General features: G+C 37.6%; 1 protein-coding gene and 1 pseudogene across 4 annotated transcripts in view; both read left to right on the top strand.

Moving 5' to 3' along the window:
• The window catches only part of Mtf2 (metal response element binding transcription factor 2), a 44,742-nt gene that overhangs the window by 21,532 nt on the left and 5,617 nt on the right, over positions 1-17,593 (top strand). For all 4 annotated transcript variants that reach the window (XM_036200697.1, XM_036200699.1, XM_036200696.1 and 1 more), the window contains 5 exons: positions 1,267-1,362; positions 2,728-2,796; positions 3,972-4,095; positions 12,633-12,700; positions 14,560-14,730. In XM_036200697.1, coding sequence (XP_036056590.1) covers positions 1,267-1,362; positions 2,728-2,796; positions 3,972-4,095; positions 12,633-12,700; positions 14,560-14,730 — 528 coding nt within the window. The remainder of the gene's footprint in view (positions 1-1,266; positions 1,363-2,727; positions 2,797-3,971; positions 4,096-12,632; positions 12,701-14,559; positions 14,731-17,593) is intronic.
• On the top strand, positions 2,238-2,611 carry LOC118592226 (annotated as a pseudogene).

The following is a 17,593-nucleotide window of genomic DNA, read 5'->3' as shown; positions in this document are numbered from 1 at the left end:
TTTGTTGACCCCTGTGAAAGCACCGTTTAATAACCACCAAGGAGTTGCAACCCATGGGTTGAGAACCCCTGGCCTAGAAGTTTGAAACTCAACTGTGCAGCAGTAAGAACCCAATTTTAAAAAAGTCTTTTAAACAGCTTGGTGTGGTTGTGATCCAGAGTTCAAGGCCAGCCTCAAAATGATACTCAAGAAAAGAGGGCCGAGGATATAGCTCAACTGTAAGAGTGCATAGTCTAGCAGGCTTGATGTCCTGGATTTGATTCCTAGCACCTCATGAATTGGGGAAGTGGTAATTCATCCTAGTACTAGAGAGATATGAGGGACCCAGTTTTGAGGTCATCTTCTATTTTGAGGCTAGCCTGGGATATGTCTCCAAAAAACAAAAACCAAAGAAAAACAACAATCAAAATAAAAAGTGCTATCTGGGTGTGCAGCTCACTGGTATAGTGTGTGATGACTTGAATTAGACCTCACTACAAAAAGCAAAAATCCCTGAATCTTGTAATTTGAGAGAGATCAAAGGCATTATTGACTTGAAATATTAGTTATGCTTAAAGAGCATATACATTCCCATATTGAAGAGGAAGGATGAAATAATTGATATTCCAAACCTTTTTGGGGAAAAGTTAATACTAAGTATATCAGAAATTACTACTACTTTTTACTTTTTAAAAATTACTACTTTAAAAAAAGTTATTTATTATGTATGCAATATTTCATCTGCATATATGACTGTATGCCAGAAGAGGGCACCAGATCTCATTATAGATGGTTGTGGTTGCTGGGAATTGAACTCGGGACCTCTGAAAGACCAGCTAGTGCTTTTAACCTCTGAGCCATCTCTCCAGCCAAAATGTAATACTTTTATCAGAACACTTTTGATTATTATATAATGCAGTATCTTTTTTTTTTTTTTTAAAGAACCCTTGCTTCATCAATAAGTAGTAATTTAACCTAACAATGGTGGTGCACACCTGTAATCTCAGTACTGTAGAGGTCAGGAGGATTGTGAGTTGGAGGCCAGTCTTGAATTACATAGTGGGATATTGTTTAAAAAGTATTAATTTGGCCGGGGGTGGTGGCACATGCCTTTAATCCCAGTACTCAGAGGCAGGCGGATCTCTGTGAGTTCAAGGCCAGCCTGGGCTACAGAGTGAGTTCCAGGAAAGGCTCCAAAGCTACTCAGAGAAATCCTGCCTGGAAAAAAAAAAAAAAAAAAAAGAAAAGAAAAAAGAAAAGTATTAATTTAAACTTTTTTTTTGGCAGCTGGTATTTAAAGATGTTGCAGTGTTGCAAATGTAAGCAGTGGTTTCATGAGGCTTGTGTGCAATGCCTTCAAAAGCCAATGCTGTTTGGAGATAGGTAAGAAGAACATTTGAATTTCAATGATTAGTTTGTCATGGCTGCTTTGTAGTTGTGGTTATTTCGAAGTTTCAGATTTCCAAAAATAATTTTGATGGTGATGTGTAAAGGGATCAATTCAGGGAAAATACTGAATAGTAAACATGCTTTATATATACTTTCTATGCTTTTTAATATTATTCTGGAAAGCTTTTAAGCATTGTCTAAGTGTTTACATTTGTCTTTATTACTCTACAGTTCTCTGAACTATTCTCATCCTTCCTTCAGGAATCTCAAAGGATATACAAATTGTATATTAAATTTAAGAACTTGTGAAAGCAGAGAGAGTTTCCTTTTAATGTCAGGATATTAGGGTAGGACAAGTGAGTTCTAGGAAGAAAAATTAAGACTGATCAGTAAAGCTGACTTACTTATCTCTCTTGTATTAATTTTTGGTTTAAATCTTGGTGTATGTAAAAATTGCTGTCTTTTTGACCTTGGTGTGCTTTTGAATTTATTTTACAGGTAATTTTGAATATTGATAGAAGTAATGTCTATAGAAATAGCCCGCATAGATTTTTGGCACATATAAGCTATTAATGTGAATACTGGTGAATTTGTCAACTTCAGAATTCTCTTAATGGTTTAAAGAAATTGTCCCTTATCCCCAGAAAGGAGTTTTAACCATTATCGTTGCTACTGTCATAATTGAAATTGCATTTTGATTTGTGTATCAGTCCTTACATTATGAAGCCTTATATCATTTGCTGAATATTAGCTGTAATTGTTAACTAGTTTATATTTACCTTTGAATACTCAGTGTAAAACTTTGAGCTTTTTCCGTCATTTTTCCACGCCAGCACCATGGTGCACATGAATGTCCTGGCTGATGCTCTTTCCTGGCTGATGCTCTTGAGAGCATCAGCAATGCTGAGAGAGGCAAACGCCAGGTCCTCATCAGGCCCTGCTCCAAAGTCACCATTAGGTTCCTAACTGTAATGATGAAGCATGGTTACATTGGTGAGTTTGAAATCATTGGCGACCACAGAGCTGGGAAAATCATCGTGAACCTCACAGGCAGGTTCAGCAAGTGTGGAGTGATAAGCCCTAGATTTGATGTGCAACTCAAAGACCTAGAAAATGGCAGAACAATCGGCTCCCGTCCCGTCAGTCTGTCTTCATTGTACTGACAACCTCAGCTGGCATCATGGACCATGAAGAAGAAAGATGAACACACACAGGAGGGAAAATCCTGGGATTCTTTTTCTAGAGATGTGAAACACATTAGTGAAAAGCCTCCATGGACTGTGGGGAAAACAACAAACAAACAAAACTTTGATTTTTTTTTTTTTTTTTTTTTAAACCTAATTTTCTTTCTTTCTTTAGGTTTTATACATTTATTTGCTCTGTCTGCAGTTCTGGACCAGAATACCTCAAACGTCTACCATTACAGTGGTAAGCATGAACTTTTCTTTTTTTTTCCCAGAGCTGAGGCCCGAACCCAGAGCCAAGGACTGAACCCACGGCCTTGCGCTTGCTAGGCAAGCGCTCTACCACTGAGCTAAATCCCCAACCCCCTTTTCTATTTTTTTTAAGAAGTGCCATATCATATAAAACCTTTCATATGAAAAGTATATAAAATTTTGTTTTATGTACCTGGCTTTTATTTCTTTTAGTAATCCTCAAGGCTTATGCAACCTTTACCATGATTATCCATTTTATTGTTATATTAATAACATGTTCATTATAGAAGGGTATGAATGCTTTTGGTTGTCTTTTTTTTTGGTTTTTCGAGACAGGGTTTCTTTGTAGCTTTGGAGCCTGTCCTGGACTAGCTCTGTAGCCCAGGCTGGCCTGGAACTCACAGAGATCCGCCTGCCTCTGCCTCCCGAGTGCTGGGATTATAGGCGTGCGCCGCCACTACCACCCACCGTCGGTTGTCTTTTGTACTTTTAAGTTCTTTGTGTTTTCAGCCTTCAGAGTGTCACAAGAGAAGCAGATAAAAATAATAAAACAGTTTCTGCTTTGGTGTAGTAATTTTTTATGATAAATGTGGGGAATTTTGGAGATCTAATGTGTATATTAAGATTTTACAAATTTTTATTGAGTTTTACATACTTAAGAACAGAGGATGCCTTAACTCATGCAGATGGAACCAGGCCCGGTAATGAACAGTCTGCTTTGTAGTGAAACACAGTGATCTTAATTACAGTCACTTTCTCTTATAGCCAGATTTTTTTTTTTCTTTTTTAAGAGACTGGGTTTCTCTGGGTAGTCCTAGCTGTCATAAAACTTCCTCTGTAGACCACACTAGCCTTGAATTTAAAAATCTGCCTCTGCCTCCTGAGTGCTGGGATTAAAAGCATGCGCCACCACAGCCTGGTGCCAGATCTTTTTAAAATTCATTTAGAAAGTAATTTGGGTATATTTTAGTTTATAATTATTACATAGAAGCTAATGTTTTCCAGTTTCTTCATATGTAACAATTTATTGTATTGTGACTATGATTTAGGTTATTGATGGCCTATTGGTTTTATTATACTAGTTTTATATACTGGTTTTATTAAAAACTGATTTCTTAATAATCAAAAACACGGTTTTCATATATTTTGATTATTTTTGGATTTCAGGGTAGATATAGCACACCTATGCCTTTACAACCTAAGTGTTATTCACAAGAAGAAATACTTTGACTCTGAACTTGAGCTTATGACATACATTAATGAAAACTGGGATAGATTGCACCCTGGAGAGGTATGTGGTCTTAAAGTTGCTAAATGTCTTTTTTTATTTTTTTAAAGACAATGAAGACACATGAACAAGTCAAACAACTAGAGTTTAAATTTTTTTTTTTTTAAGTTTTCTGAGATAAGTTTGATAAAATCACAATTAGCCCTTTTACTGTGTTATGTTCCTTGTCTTGGGAAACTTACACATGGTGGAAATAAATGATTTAATTCTTCCATATTCCAAAGTAAGAATCATTGTAGTTAAAGATAGAACTGTTAGAAAAATTCTTTGTATTAGATGTCTTATGTATAATTTCTCTTCCTTTTTCAGTTTCCTGTAGAAAATCTTAAAGATGTAACCAGTATTCTTTCTCTCTTACATACCTCAAATGTCTAGGAATGTTGGGATCCAATCAGTAATAGAGTAATCAGTTGCAGAGTGACTTCTTCTGATGTCTCCTTTGCAAAGGGTTAGCTACCTGTGCTGGTACTACAAAGAGCTTTTGAAAAAGGAATATAAAGCTGGATGAGGTGTAACATACTTGTAGTCCTAGCTGAGGGAGAATGAAGCTAGAGGACTGCTACAGAGTGACGACCGATTAATGGCCAGTCTACTACAAAGTGAGATCTTGTCTGACAAAGACAAACAAGGGACTGTGCAGTGGTGACCCCAGCCAGAGCACACACATTCGCAGCACACAGAAAGACATCCCCAGCAACGATGCCTGCTTTAAAACTTTTTGTAACTATGTCAGAAGATAATGATAGCTTTTTACAGTTTTATTTCTTTTGGATATAGCCTCATTGTATAACCCTAGCTTGTCTGAAACTTTCTGTGCAGACCAGCTTGGCCTGAAGCTTAGACAGTGATCTCTCTGCCTCCCAAGTGCTAACTTTCAGGTCATCATGCCTGCTTAATAATTGATCATTTTATGTTTTTTTTTTTCCCCCATCTTTGTGACTGACATATGTAGCTAGTATAGTTTAAATTAGTTCTATGTTTTGAAATAATTTCTTTGGGACAATAAAAACATTTAATGAAACAATATTAAATTTGACATACTAGGAAAAGTTTGTTTTAATGTTTTTAAATTGAAGTGTTTATATTAGATTACTTCGGGATTTAACGTAAGATACTAATTGTAGCAGGAATCTTAAAAAGTTCTTATTAATAAGATCAAACTTGAGGCCAGTTATTGGGGTGAATGCTGGAAGATCAGAGAAGCAAAACAAGCCAAAGCTTCCTCACCTCGCCAGTTCCTCAGCTGACCCTGTTTCCTCAGACTGGAAGCTTCTGAGTCATCATCCAGAATCAATCTCAGCTGAACTGCTGCTCAAAAGCCTAAAAGCTTAACCAGCCAAAATGCTTCTAGTTTCTGGTCTTCACGCCTTATATATCTTTCTGTTTTCTGCCATCACTCCCTGGGATTAAAGGCTCGCTTTCTGGGATTAAAGACACCACGCTTGGCTGTAGCCTTAAACAGATGGATTTCTGTCTCTGGAATGCTAGGATTAAAGGCGTGTGCTACCACTCACTGCCTATCCTCAAGTTTAATATTGTGGCTGTTCTGTCTCTTACCCCAGATAAGTTTATTAAGGTGCACAATATTTTGGGGAAACCAATACCACCACATTTCTCTTTTTGTCTGAAATTTAAAAAAGCTTATAACTAATACAAGATAAACTATCCAATAAGTATATACAATATATATAGTCAAGAATTACATTAACAATGTCTAGTCCAGTAACATTTGATAAACTCAGATAAAATTTCATTACTTATCCTATTTGAAACAAGTAGTTCCTTTTAAAAAGTATTTTTCTTTTCATAATAGATTCAGTAATCTACCTTTTGTCATTTTTATATCTTCCCCTTTTTCTTTTTAGAGTAGATTCAATCATCTACCCATTTATCCTATTATTTCTTTATCTTTTTTTCTCAGTATAGATTTAATTATTTACCTCATATTTATAATTCTCCTTTTCCTTTTTTTTTTAAACAAAACCTCTGAATCTAATCTCCATGTTTAGCTTTTTTCCTGACCAATAATAATTAACAACTCGTAACCAACCATTATAAACAATGACAATATCCATAACTCATTAAACGACTAAAAACCTCCCATCCCACCTCTTGGGAATGTGGGCGTCGTTTTCTTAAAATTACTTCCTGCTTTCTGGGGGTGAAGACATCTTTAGGGGATCCTGAAAAGAAAATTTTTGCGTTAATTGTCAAGTCCTGTATCATTTGTACATTCTCTGCATAGTAGGAAAGTTCAGGGCTTGTCAAAAGTCCTTGTTCAAGTAGTCTATCAGGCTGGATCATCTCAGCTAGCCATTTTTCTGGTACGTGGACTGCTCTCACCAAATGTGAGGTCAAACTGTTGACCTTGTGTACATCCTAGTTCACCAGTGAGTCTGTCAGATACTCTAAGCCTGTAGGCTGAAGATGATGCCCCAACACTTCGGAGAAACCTCAGGTGACTGTCCAGGCAGCTGGCTGTTTCTGTCAACTCACTTTTTTTTTTTTTTTTTTTTTGGGAAGCTGCTTGCGTGCACTTCCTGTTTTTATTTTTTATTAGGTAACATTATTTCTTTCTTGGGTCTCTGAGGGAATTGAAGATTAGTTAGTTACATAGTTTTCTTTGTTAAGAATTTCAGAAAAGAAACTCACTAATAGGTGTAAGTGTATAAATTTGAAAGACATTATAAGACAATTCCATTAGTAATATAAGTTAGGATAGAAAATGAATCAGGTACATTTTGGACTTACCAAAATAGGATAGATAATGGAATTATTTTCTCTGAATTTATCAAATACAAATGGAATGGACATTTTTTAGGTATTTATTGTTTGTATATAGTTACTGTATTTTTGTATATAGTTTTTCTTATAACTTTTTTCCATTTTTCTTTTTGTTAAAATAGAAAAGGGGAAATATGGTGATATTTGTACTGAAATGTGATTTTATTTGTTAATAAATAAAGTTGCCTGGGGGTCAGAGCTAATAGCAAGCCATAGCAGAAGCTGGGCGGTGGTAGCATACACCTTTAATCCAGATCACATGACAGGTAGATCTCTGTGTGTTCAAGGATACAGCCAGCATGGAGACACACGCCTTTAATCTCAATACCAACCATAGAAGACCTGGAGGTCTGTATAGACAGGCAGTGACGAGGAGGTCATGTGGTTGTGTTTATAACCAATGAGAAGGCAGAACAGAAAGTCTATAAAAAAGAGAACACAGGAAGTAGGTCTCTTGCTGAGGGAAGGACAGGAATGGCAGTGAAGGGTACTAGTTTATAGCTCTTAACTATTGCTCTGACCTCTTGGCTTTTAACTCTGCTATTGGCTATGTGTTTCTTATTTAACAAGACAGTTACATCTACAACTAATAGATTCAGAACTCTGCCTGATATATTTTTAAGTAACAAAAGAAATCTCACCGGGCTGCGGTGGCGGCAGACGCCTTTAATCCTAGCACTTAGGAGGCAGAGCCTGGTGGATCTCTGTGAATTTGAGGCCAGACTTGTCTACAGAGCGTGATCCACGACAGGCTCCAAAACTACACAGAGAAAACCCTGTCTCGACAAACAAAAACAAAACAAAACAACAGAGAAAAAGTCTCACTAACAGCAATATTTAGGACCTTGATTGCTATATATTAATATTGTATTGGTGGCAAAAACATAAGTTGTTGTCAAAGGGTATGTTTTATTGAAGGAAGTGTTATATTTTAAATAGTAGCATTTACATTTGTATAGAAATAACACAAGCCTGCTGGGCAGTGGTGGTGCACGCCTTTGATCTTGGCATTTGAGAGGCAGAGGCAGGCAGATCTCTGTGAGTTCAAGGCCAGTCTGGTGTACCAGAGTGAGTTCTACCACAGTCAAGTCTACCCAGAGAAACCTTGCATGGAAAATAATTAATAGTAAATAAAAAAACACCAGAGAAGCCCTGCATGGAAAAATAAATAAATAATCAATCAAGCAAACAAATAAATAAAAGCCAGAAGTGTTATCTGGGCATGTGATTGCATACCTATAATCTAAGTGCTCAGGTTGCTGATGCAGGAGTATCATAATTTCACTAGGCCATCTTGGGCCTAATATGTTATCGCAGAAATCGGTCCAACAGATTTCTGAGTTCCAAGCCATTCTGGTCTCCAGAGCAAGTTCCAGGACATCCAGGCCATGTGTCCAAAAAAACTAAAAATAGAAAAAGAAAAAGGGCAAAAAAAAGGCCCCATATGACATAAGCAGTCCATTCATACCATCATAGTTGTTCTTTAGTTGGTAAAACACAGAGAGAGGGCATTTTACTCTCTTACATGAGTTAAAAGATATAGCCCTATACAAAACAGAGTGTTCTATAGCAACTTACAGGTAAATTTTGAGAGAAACCATGGGGAACTGAAGGAATTGACTGAAATTTTCAAAAAGTTAAATAGGTTTCAAAAATAGGAAGTCAGTTTTCTTGGTGATTCTCAGCAAAATAGGAAGTTGGTGTCTCTTCTTTTTCCCCTCTATATAACAGTTCTGGCTGTCCTGGAACTTGCTCTGTAGATCCAACTGGCCATGAATCCACAGAGATCTGTCTGTCTCTGCCTCTCGAGTGATGGGATTAGAGATGTTCACCACCACTGCCTGGCCTGGTCTGGTGTTTTTTGACAGGGTTTCTCTGTATGGCCCTGGCTTTCCTGCGACTTGCTCTGTAGACCAGGCTGGCCTTGAACTCAGAGATCTGCTTGTTTCTGCCTCAGGAGTGCTGGGATTAAAGGCCACTGCCCACCACAAGTTGATATTTTGTATGAGTTAATTTTGAAGTTTTATAAAGTCGTTAAAAAAAAAAACCTTAAGGGAATAAATATTCTAATTACTGTTCTATCAGATATGCAGCATTGCTTTTCAAATGCTATGGACATGGTATAGACAAATTATAAATTGATTTCAAATAAGATACTGAAATTCTAATTAATTAGAGTAAAAGTTAAGTGGATTTGTAAGTGACTTGAAAAGCGGTAAGATGATTATTTTTGGAAATTGATGGAGCTTGTAAAAGAGGACCAAATTTCTGTCTTAGTCTTTGGAAAGGATGTCGGCATCAAGGTAAAATATCTGGAAGTTTGAGCTGGAAAAGAAAAAAGATTGGCACACAACTTTGATCACAGCATTTGGGAGCCAGAGGCAGGCAGAATACTGGGAGTTGGATTTCAGTCTGGTCTACATAGAGAGTTCTAGGCCCACCAGGGGTACATAGTGAATCTTTATCTCCAATAAAAAAACAAAAAAACAAAAAAAAAAAACTTGGCCTAGTGTTGTTGTCCTATATTCCCTGCCACTCAAAAGGCTTTTGCAATAGGATCACAAGTTCAAAGCCAGCCTAGGCTGAACATGGTTGTACACACCTGTTGTTACAAGTTTGGGACCAATTGATCTATAAAGCAAACCCCTATCTTTCCCCACACTCAAAAAAAAAATTATAGGGGCGTGCAGATGTAGCTTAGCTGTTAGATTTCTTGTCTAGTGTACATGAGGCCCTGGGTTTGTCCAGCACCAGATAAAACCAGACACCTCCCTGTAATCCAGTACTTAGGAGGTGGACACAGAAAGATGGCAAGTTGAAGGTCATCCTCAGCTACCTAGCAAGTTCAACATCAGCCTGAGATACTTGAACCTCCCTCTCAAAAAAAGAAATAGGACACAGGATGTAGTTCAGTGATAAGTACTTGCCTATATGTATGAAGTTTTGGTTTAATCTTTAGTACTGTACTGCAAAGAAGGGGTAGGTATGGGGGAGCATTTATAAAGATCTGCTTTTATTCTTATTTATTTATTGATTGATTGAGATAGGATTTCACTGTGTATCTCTGGCTGTCCTGGACCTCACTATGTAGACCAGGCTGGCTTCCAACTCACAGAGATCCACCTGCCTCTGCCTCTTGAGTGCTGGGATTAAAAGCATGTGCCATTTTACCTTGCTTTTTGCCTTTAAATTTAAGCACAATAATATATATATAAGATGAGGAGTTTTGATTAGATAAAAGCTCATCTGATATGATTTCAGATTTGGGTGAGAAGAGGGGGAAACAGGAAGGAAGTAGATGGAATTAGCCAGATGGTTTAGATGAAGTAATCATATGATGATACTATTAGAAATTTGAACCTGATCTCAAACATATATGAAAACTGCTTTCAGATATTTGCAGAGCTGTCTTGTAAAATGGGACAGAAGAGTTTTAGGGAGCTTTTGCTTAACTTTAATGCTTATGAAATATGAGGTTCAGTAAATGATTTATCTTTTTACCACTAGTAATATTGAGTAGATACTGAGTCTCTTAACCGTGGACCTGATAAAAGGTTGAATTAGATCTAGGGCTTACTTATTTTCTTGAAAACTTCAAAGTTTGCTTATTTCATCCTTCCTTAAATAGAAATTCGATGCCTGAGAGTGTACTTCAGAGGGTTGAGCTTGTGCTGTTTTGTTTGTTTTGTTGTTGTTTTTGTTTTGTTATTTTGAGACAAGGTGTCTCTCTGTAGACCAGACTGGCCTCGAACTTACAGACATCTACCAGCCTCTATCTACTGATTGGCTGAGATTAAAGGTGTGCACCACCAAACCCATGTGTTTTTGATAATGAGAGGCCCTAATGTTCAGTCCTCAATACCTTCCCAATCTCTTATGGGTATCTCAGATTGAGAGGACAGTCTGACAGTGAAGGAGAATGTAATTTACCCAGGACAGCCAGCATGGACACCAAAAGTGTTGAAAGAATAACACTTGGAGTCAGCTTCTGGTGCTTTTGCTTTTTCTAGCCAGGAGATTTTGACTCATTCATCTTCGTATGGCCTATGAACTGTGAGGTGCTTGGCATTAGGATGTCCACACAAGATTTATCTTTTGAATATGATTGGTTTATTCACCCAAGCATTCCTTATAATACCATATTAATATAAAAAAAATGTTAAACAGACATCTCACTTAGTGGGAAACATTCAGGCAGGCAGAAAATGCTGTGCAGAGATCCGCTGGGGATTTTTCTCCAGTGAGGAAACTTTGCAGGCTTGAATCATGTCCACTGTGAAGTCTTTCAGTTGTAGCTGGCTGGGATGTTACTGGTGGAAGTCCAGATGGTCCATGAGAGAATTACCCAGCATCTGCCATTGAAGCCACATCTCAGGAGCACTGCAGTGCCGTGTGAACAGTTCTGACTGTCCTGGCGCTTGCTCTGTAGACCAGGCTGGCCTTGAACTCACAGATTGCCTGCTACTGCTTTTGTTTTTTTGTTTTTTTGTTTTTGTTTTTGTTTTTTTTTTTTTGTTTCCTGAGACAGGATTCCTCTGTGTAGTTTTGGTGCCTGTCCTGGATCTCGCTCTGTAGACCAGGCTGGCCTTGAACTCACAGAGATCCACCTGGCTCTGCCTCCTGAGTACTGGGATTAAAGGCAGGCTGTCATGTTTTTTGTTGTTCACTGGACTTAACCTTGTGCTTTCAGTGTGCACAGTGTAGGGCTGGTTCACTGCTATATCAGTGTTACCTTCAAGTTAGCTTGTCAGTATATCAAGGCATGTCTTGGGTTTTTGCGTTGTCTTGTACCTGGTTCATTAATATATCAGAACTTGGGTAGGGTGACTGTCTCCAGTCTGAGGTCCCTAGTGGCAGGCTCCTATCTTAAAGGCATTACATTTTTCGGAGTCACATGAAATGGTTTTACTTATGTTCATAACAACTTTTATGTTAACTCATCTATAAAACAGAGTTGGAATAATGACTTGTGAGTGTCTTCTAGCTCCCATATTCTTTTTGGCAGGTTAAGTTTCTCTATTACTTGATGTGTCTTTGGGCTTGGGAACTTCAGCTGGTAAAGAACATGTTACTGTAAACTTACAAGCCAACTATGGTATTTTAAATGTTTGTGGCTTTAATTTAAATTGATTCTCTTTCTATCTCTCTGTCTCTCCCCCCCCCCACACACACACACTATAAGTGGGGCTAACCTTTAGATTTTGAAGAGAGGTACAACGATGTGGAGGTGTTACTAAAACAAAATAGAGCATCAAATACATAGATTTTTACAAATGATTTGTGAAGTTGAAAAGGTGCTGAGAGATATTTAGGACCGACTAAAGTGTGCAGTTGTGAAAATAACCCAGTTTCATGATGATTTTGTTGTTATTGTTGTAGAGATTATTTAGAGATTATGTGAAACATTAGAGGTACATTTCCCTAGGTCATAGAGTTATAAGAAATTGAATATAACTACTAATATATCAGTTTTGTAGTGTTTATAATGTGCAATTGCTTCACAAATGTTATATTTCATGCAACAAACTGTCAAAATTAGTATAAAGTTTAAACTTTTCTCTTGTAACTTAAAAAGTAAGTCGAGATTAAATGGTGGAATTAGGTAGGTCATATAGTGTCAGTGAGGACACAGAATAGATGTTAGGTTGAACACAAGTCAGTATACTTTTCTTTGCATCTTCTAGTTCTGTCTAGCACTTGAATATTACTAGTGAATGAAATTATAGTATGTTAAATTGTTTCTTAATACTTCACAGCTGGCAGACACACCCAAATCTGAAAGATATGAGCATGTTCTGGAGGCATTAAATGATTACAAGACCATGTAAGTGGATTTATTTACATATCCCTATAAGGGAGATAATGAGTGTAAAGAAGAAGGGCATTAAGAATTTTGGGATTGGACGGGGCAGTGGTTGTGCACACTTTTAATTCCAGCACTAAGAGGCAGAGCCAGGTGGATATCTGTGAGTTCGAGGCCAGCCTGGACTAGCAAGTGAGCTCCAGGAAAAGGTGCAAAGCTACACAGAGAAACACTGTCTCAAAACCAAAAAAAAAAAAAAAAAAAAAAAAAAGAAAGAAAGAAAAAAAAAGAAAAGAAAAAATAATTTTGGGATTGGTGTATGGAAAAAGTACATACCATGTTGAATGTTTAATGTCCTAGTCTCTTTTGGTCAAAGTAGGTCCTAGGAGGCTGGGAAGGAAAGAGTAATAATCCTGAGAAGGGGTGTTGAGAAGCATTCGGAGGGGCTGGATTTAGTCTGTTCTCCTGAAGAGTCAATTTGCAGTAATAACTTACTCTGTAATGCAAAATAATGAAGATAAAATGAAGTCTTGTTAGCTGGCGGGAATACAGAAAGAAATGGAGGGTCTCTTTAAGATTGGGCATTACTATTAATATTAGTCAGTTCCTGAGGAGGAGGAGTGTAGGTGAGTGATGACCCGCTGATAAGATCTTATGTTCTTGTACAGACCACCCTCCTTCCTCCTCTAAAATCAGCATGTCTGCATTTCTTGAAAATGTTTTCCAAATGCCAGATAAGTTTTTATAAATGTATGTGTGCAACTCCCAGACAGATACAGTGTATCATCAAAGTTCTGGTTTTGCCAGTTGCTGTTTTGAACTTGGCTGTCATTTTCTTATTAGATATGTTTTAATCACTTATAACCAGATCTCTAAATTAGCTTGGAAAATATAAGGTAATTGAATAGTTAACTGTACTGAAAAAGTAGTGTTTGCATCAACTCTTAATTCCATCTTAAAGTATCAGAAGTACACCTGTCCCTGGTAGCACTGAGAGCTGCATGTTGTTAGAGGTGCACAAGTGAAGAACATTTCTAACAACTGACTGCTAGAGGTCTTTTGGCCAGGATGGCTCTGGTAGAGTTAAGGTACATGGAAATGTTTGGTTACAAAAATCTTAAACACTAAAGGTCAGCCAGGGGAGTTTGTTTTTCAGAAGCCTAAGTCTGTACTAGCACTTACAGGGTCTGAACTGCTGTCAACTCCATGTCTGGCCTTCTATACACTCATTTTATTTTCTGGGCCTTTAGAGGTGGCCTCTTTTAAAAAGTTATTTCTGGTCAGATTTTGTGTGCTACAAATATACTTTGAAATAGAATTTATTGGGACTAAGTACTTGCTTTATGAAGTTATTTATTTAATTATCAACTTAGATGTAGGGTATTGATGTATGATCAGGCTGGCTCAAGGTCCTGGGTTCAGAGCCAGAAGCAGGATTATAAAGTCAAGCACTGAGGAGGCTGAGGCAGGAGAGTCATGCATTCAAGGCCAGTTTACCTTCATAATGAGACCCTGTCTCATAACAGGAGTAACCACAAAAACCTGAATTCAGATAATCCTCCCAGCGTGGTTTCCCTTGTACTGGGACTGTAGGTGTCTGTTATCACACTTAATCCAGAAGCCATATTTGGAAGAAGGTGACCATGAAACTTTTCTCTATTCTTGTCCTCTCCCTTCCACCTATGATAGCCTGTAGCCTGTAGATCAGAATCTGTAGCCTGCTCTGGGGTAGATAAGAATCAAGGAAGTCAAGGGGAAAATACTTTTGTGGTTTGGGTAGCTTTTTATTCATAAGGGCCTATATCTGAAAGTTGTAAGTTAGGGTCTTCCATGTATATGTGCAGTTTTTAAAATTTTAGTAAATTTTTTTAAAAATTTAGGTTTATGTCTGGGAAAGAAATAAAGAAGAAGAAGCATTTGTTTGGGTTGCGAATTCGTGTTCCTCCTGTGCCACCAAATGTGGCTTTCAAAGCAGAGAAAGAACCTGAAGGAACATCCCATGAATTTAAAATTAAAGGCAGAAAGGCATCCAAACCTATATCTGATTCAAGGTAAAGTTGATCTGTGGTGTAGTTTTCTCTTAGCTTATCTGTGACTGCATGTGTGTGTTATATGGTTGCAGGTGTAGTTTTCTCTTATCTGTGACTTCATGTATGTGTTATATGGTCACATTAGAATATGTGAGAGAGGCACAGTGACCTGGACTAATTCCCCAACTCCAAATCCACTTAATGATTTCCTTCTTAGACAAGGTAAGAAAATGTGATGTCAATGTTTATTTATTTTAGGCTTTTGGCATTCAAAGAATAGATAGTTGATTTAAAGAAATAAAATATTTACATTTGTTGATTGACTTTTTATTCATTCATTCAGCACTTTCATCAGATGCCTTACTTTCTAGTGCTGAAGATATAATGACAAGACTTACTTTTCCCTTTTCCTTGGATGGGTTACACTATAGTGAGGAAAATATGTAATAAGTAAATTAGTTTTTGATTATTCTGATGCCATTTAGATTTAACACACTGTTTTAGACCCCACTGTGTCAGTAGAGATGGGAACAATGTACTGAAAGAGGAGGCGTAAGGAAGGACTATATAAGGTAATATTGGAGACTTTAGAGTAATCTAACAATATGAAGAATAAAGGGGTAAAATACTCCAGGGTGCAGTACAGGTGGAGGCTGCCATGAGACATAGTCTCGAAATCCATAGAAAACTAGTTTGATATGGATGGGAACTGGAGAGTCAGGGTTGGATGTGTTGTAGATGGGTCCCTGCTACCTCCAAACAATGGTTGCCCTTTAAATGTAAGCAGACTTAATTTTCTTTAAAACAATTATTTGGGAGGTAGTTCAGCGGCTAGAATAGAAGTAGGAAAAGATAAAGACTTTGTTGTGTCTGGATGAGATGCTGGTTTGTTACCAGGCTAAGAAAGAACATGATGGTGAGGTGGTTGGAGCATTTCCTGTTTCTGTTCATTGAGTCGAGATTCTTGTGACACAAATCTAAATGATATGTAGGTGACTTCTGTTTCGAAGGTCAGGATAGATGATATAAGCTTAAAAGCTGATTTCTAAAGTTAGAATGAATAAAATGATCTAGGGAACAAGTAGAGAAGAGAATGGGATTGTAGATGGTATCTGGATTTAGAAATTTATAAAATTGGAAAGTATGAAGTAAACAAAGGAAATGAGAATAGCATGACCAGTGTGGTAGAAGGAAACCAGGAGCATTTGATGTGACGAAAATCAAAAGAAGCTAATTGTTTCAATAATGATGGATAAATTAAACGATACTGGAAACCAGTGAAATGCAAGAGGAAAATGTTTACTGGATATTGTAACATCATGTTATTGGTGACCTTGACAAAAGTAGTATATTTAGAGTAGTAGAGATTGGATTGAGGTGAATGAAGTCTGACTGTATCTGCACTTCCTGATTTATGTATAAAAATATGCTTCTGCACGCCTTTAATCCCAGCACTCAGGAGGCAGAAGCAGGTGGATCTCTGAGGTTGAGGCCAGCCTGGTCTACAGAGCGAGTTCAAGGAAAGGCGCAAAGCTAAACACAGAAACCCTGTCTCGAAAAACAAAAAACAAAACAAAACAAAACAAAAAAAATGCTTCTCCTGCATGTCAGGAACACTCACATAGTCAGAATAATAAAGAGAAGAGGAATAGAAGGGAATTGAGAATCCTGAATGAGGCAGAAAAGACTGGAGAGGGAACTGTCATCAAAGCCAAGAAGTTTTACTGTGAAGCAGACGAATGGATTGGCAGCTGAAGATGGGATGATGTAGGACATGACAGCTATTTTAGTAGTTAGGACATGATTGGAATCCACTTTTGTGTACCAAGAATGACCCAGTGGACAAGAACAGATGAGTGCAGCACAGAGTGAACCTAACCTCTTTGAGAAACCAAAGGGAAGGGTTCTGTTGCCCTAGTCTGAGAATAGCTTTTGATAGCAGAGGAAACATCTTTCTGATGAAATGGCTTGAGAAACAAAAACAAAAACAAAATATGGGTATAGATAGGATTGTAGGAATTAGAGAATAAAGTTATTGCCTGGGAGTCTATTTTCTCATGGAAATGTGAGGCGTAAGGTTGCTTGAAAGTGCTGTATGCAAAGGGAAGTATGGAATAGTTATGCTGGAGAGTAAGAAAATGTCTTTACAAAATGTTGGCCATACTTTATAGCTATTTTAAGATTTTAATAGAGTACGTACTACTGTATGGTTTCATTTAAAAAGGAAATGTTTAATCCTACCATTTTCCAATTTTATCTAGTCCTTTACTATCATTTGCCATTATAGATTAGAAGAAAAGTCTCCCACAAGCGTCATATTGCTGGGATGATGTTAGCAGGATGCTTTGTCTGTGGCCGTTCTCGATTGCCTCATGCTACTAAGAAGGGCTCAGCTTCCTTCAAAGCAGCCTGCGTGCCTTCTGGGCCCTATGTATACTCTGTTCCTCTTAAGGCTGAGTGTATTGTTACTTTGAGTTCAGTGGTTCTCTTTACATGTTAGATCATCCTGTAAAAGTGTGTATTCCGGGCTGGAGAGATAGCTCAGAGGGTAAGAGCACCAACTGCCCTTCCAGAGGTCCCGAGTTCAATTCCCAGCACCCACATGGTGGCTCACAACCATCTGTAATGAGATCTGGTGCCCTCTTCTGTATACATAATAAATACATTAAAAAAAAAGTGTGTATTCCGTGCATCCTTGTCTTTAAGATTTTTGGCTTGTAGGCCTACTTCTCTGTTTCTCATGTCATCCTTCCACCTGGGTCCACTCTGAGTTTTTAATCTTCTTTCTAGTCTACTGTGGTGGTGTTGCTTCTCTGTTTCATTGTGTTTTCCTGATAATGTCCTCCTGACACTTTATTGGCTTTCTTGCGTGTATTTGTGACCG

This window comes from Onychomys torridus, chromosome 10 (genome assembly GCF_903995425.1).
Source record: "Onychomys torridus chromosome 10, mOncTor1.1, whole genome shotgun sequence".
NCBI classification, from domain to species: Eukaryota; Metazoa; Chordata; class Mammalia; order Rodentia; family Cricetidae; genus Onychomys; species Onychomys torridus.
Note: the sequence above shows the minus strand (reverse complement) of the source record. Positions and strands in the feature narration are given on the sequence as shown.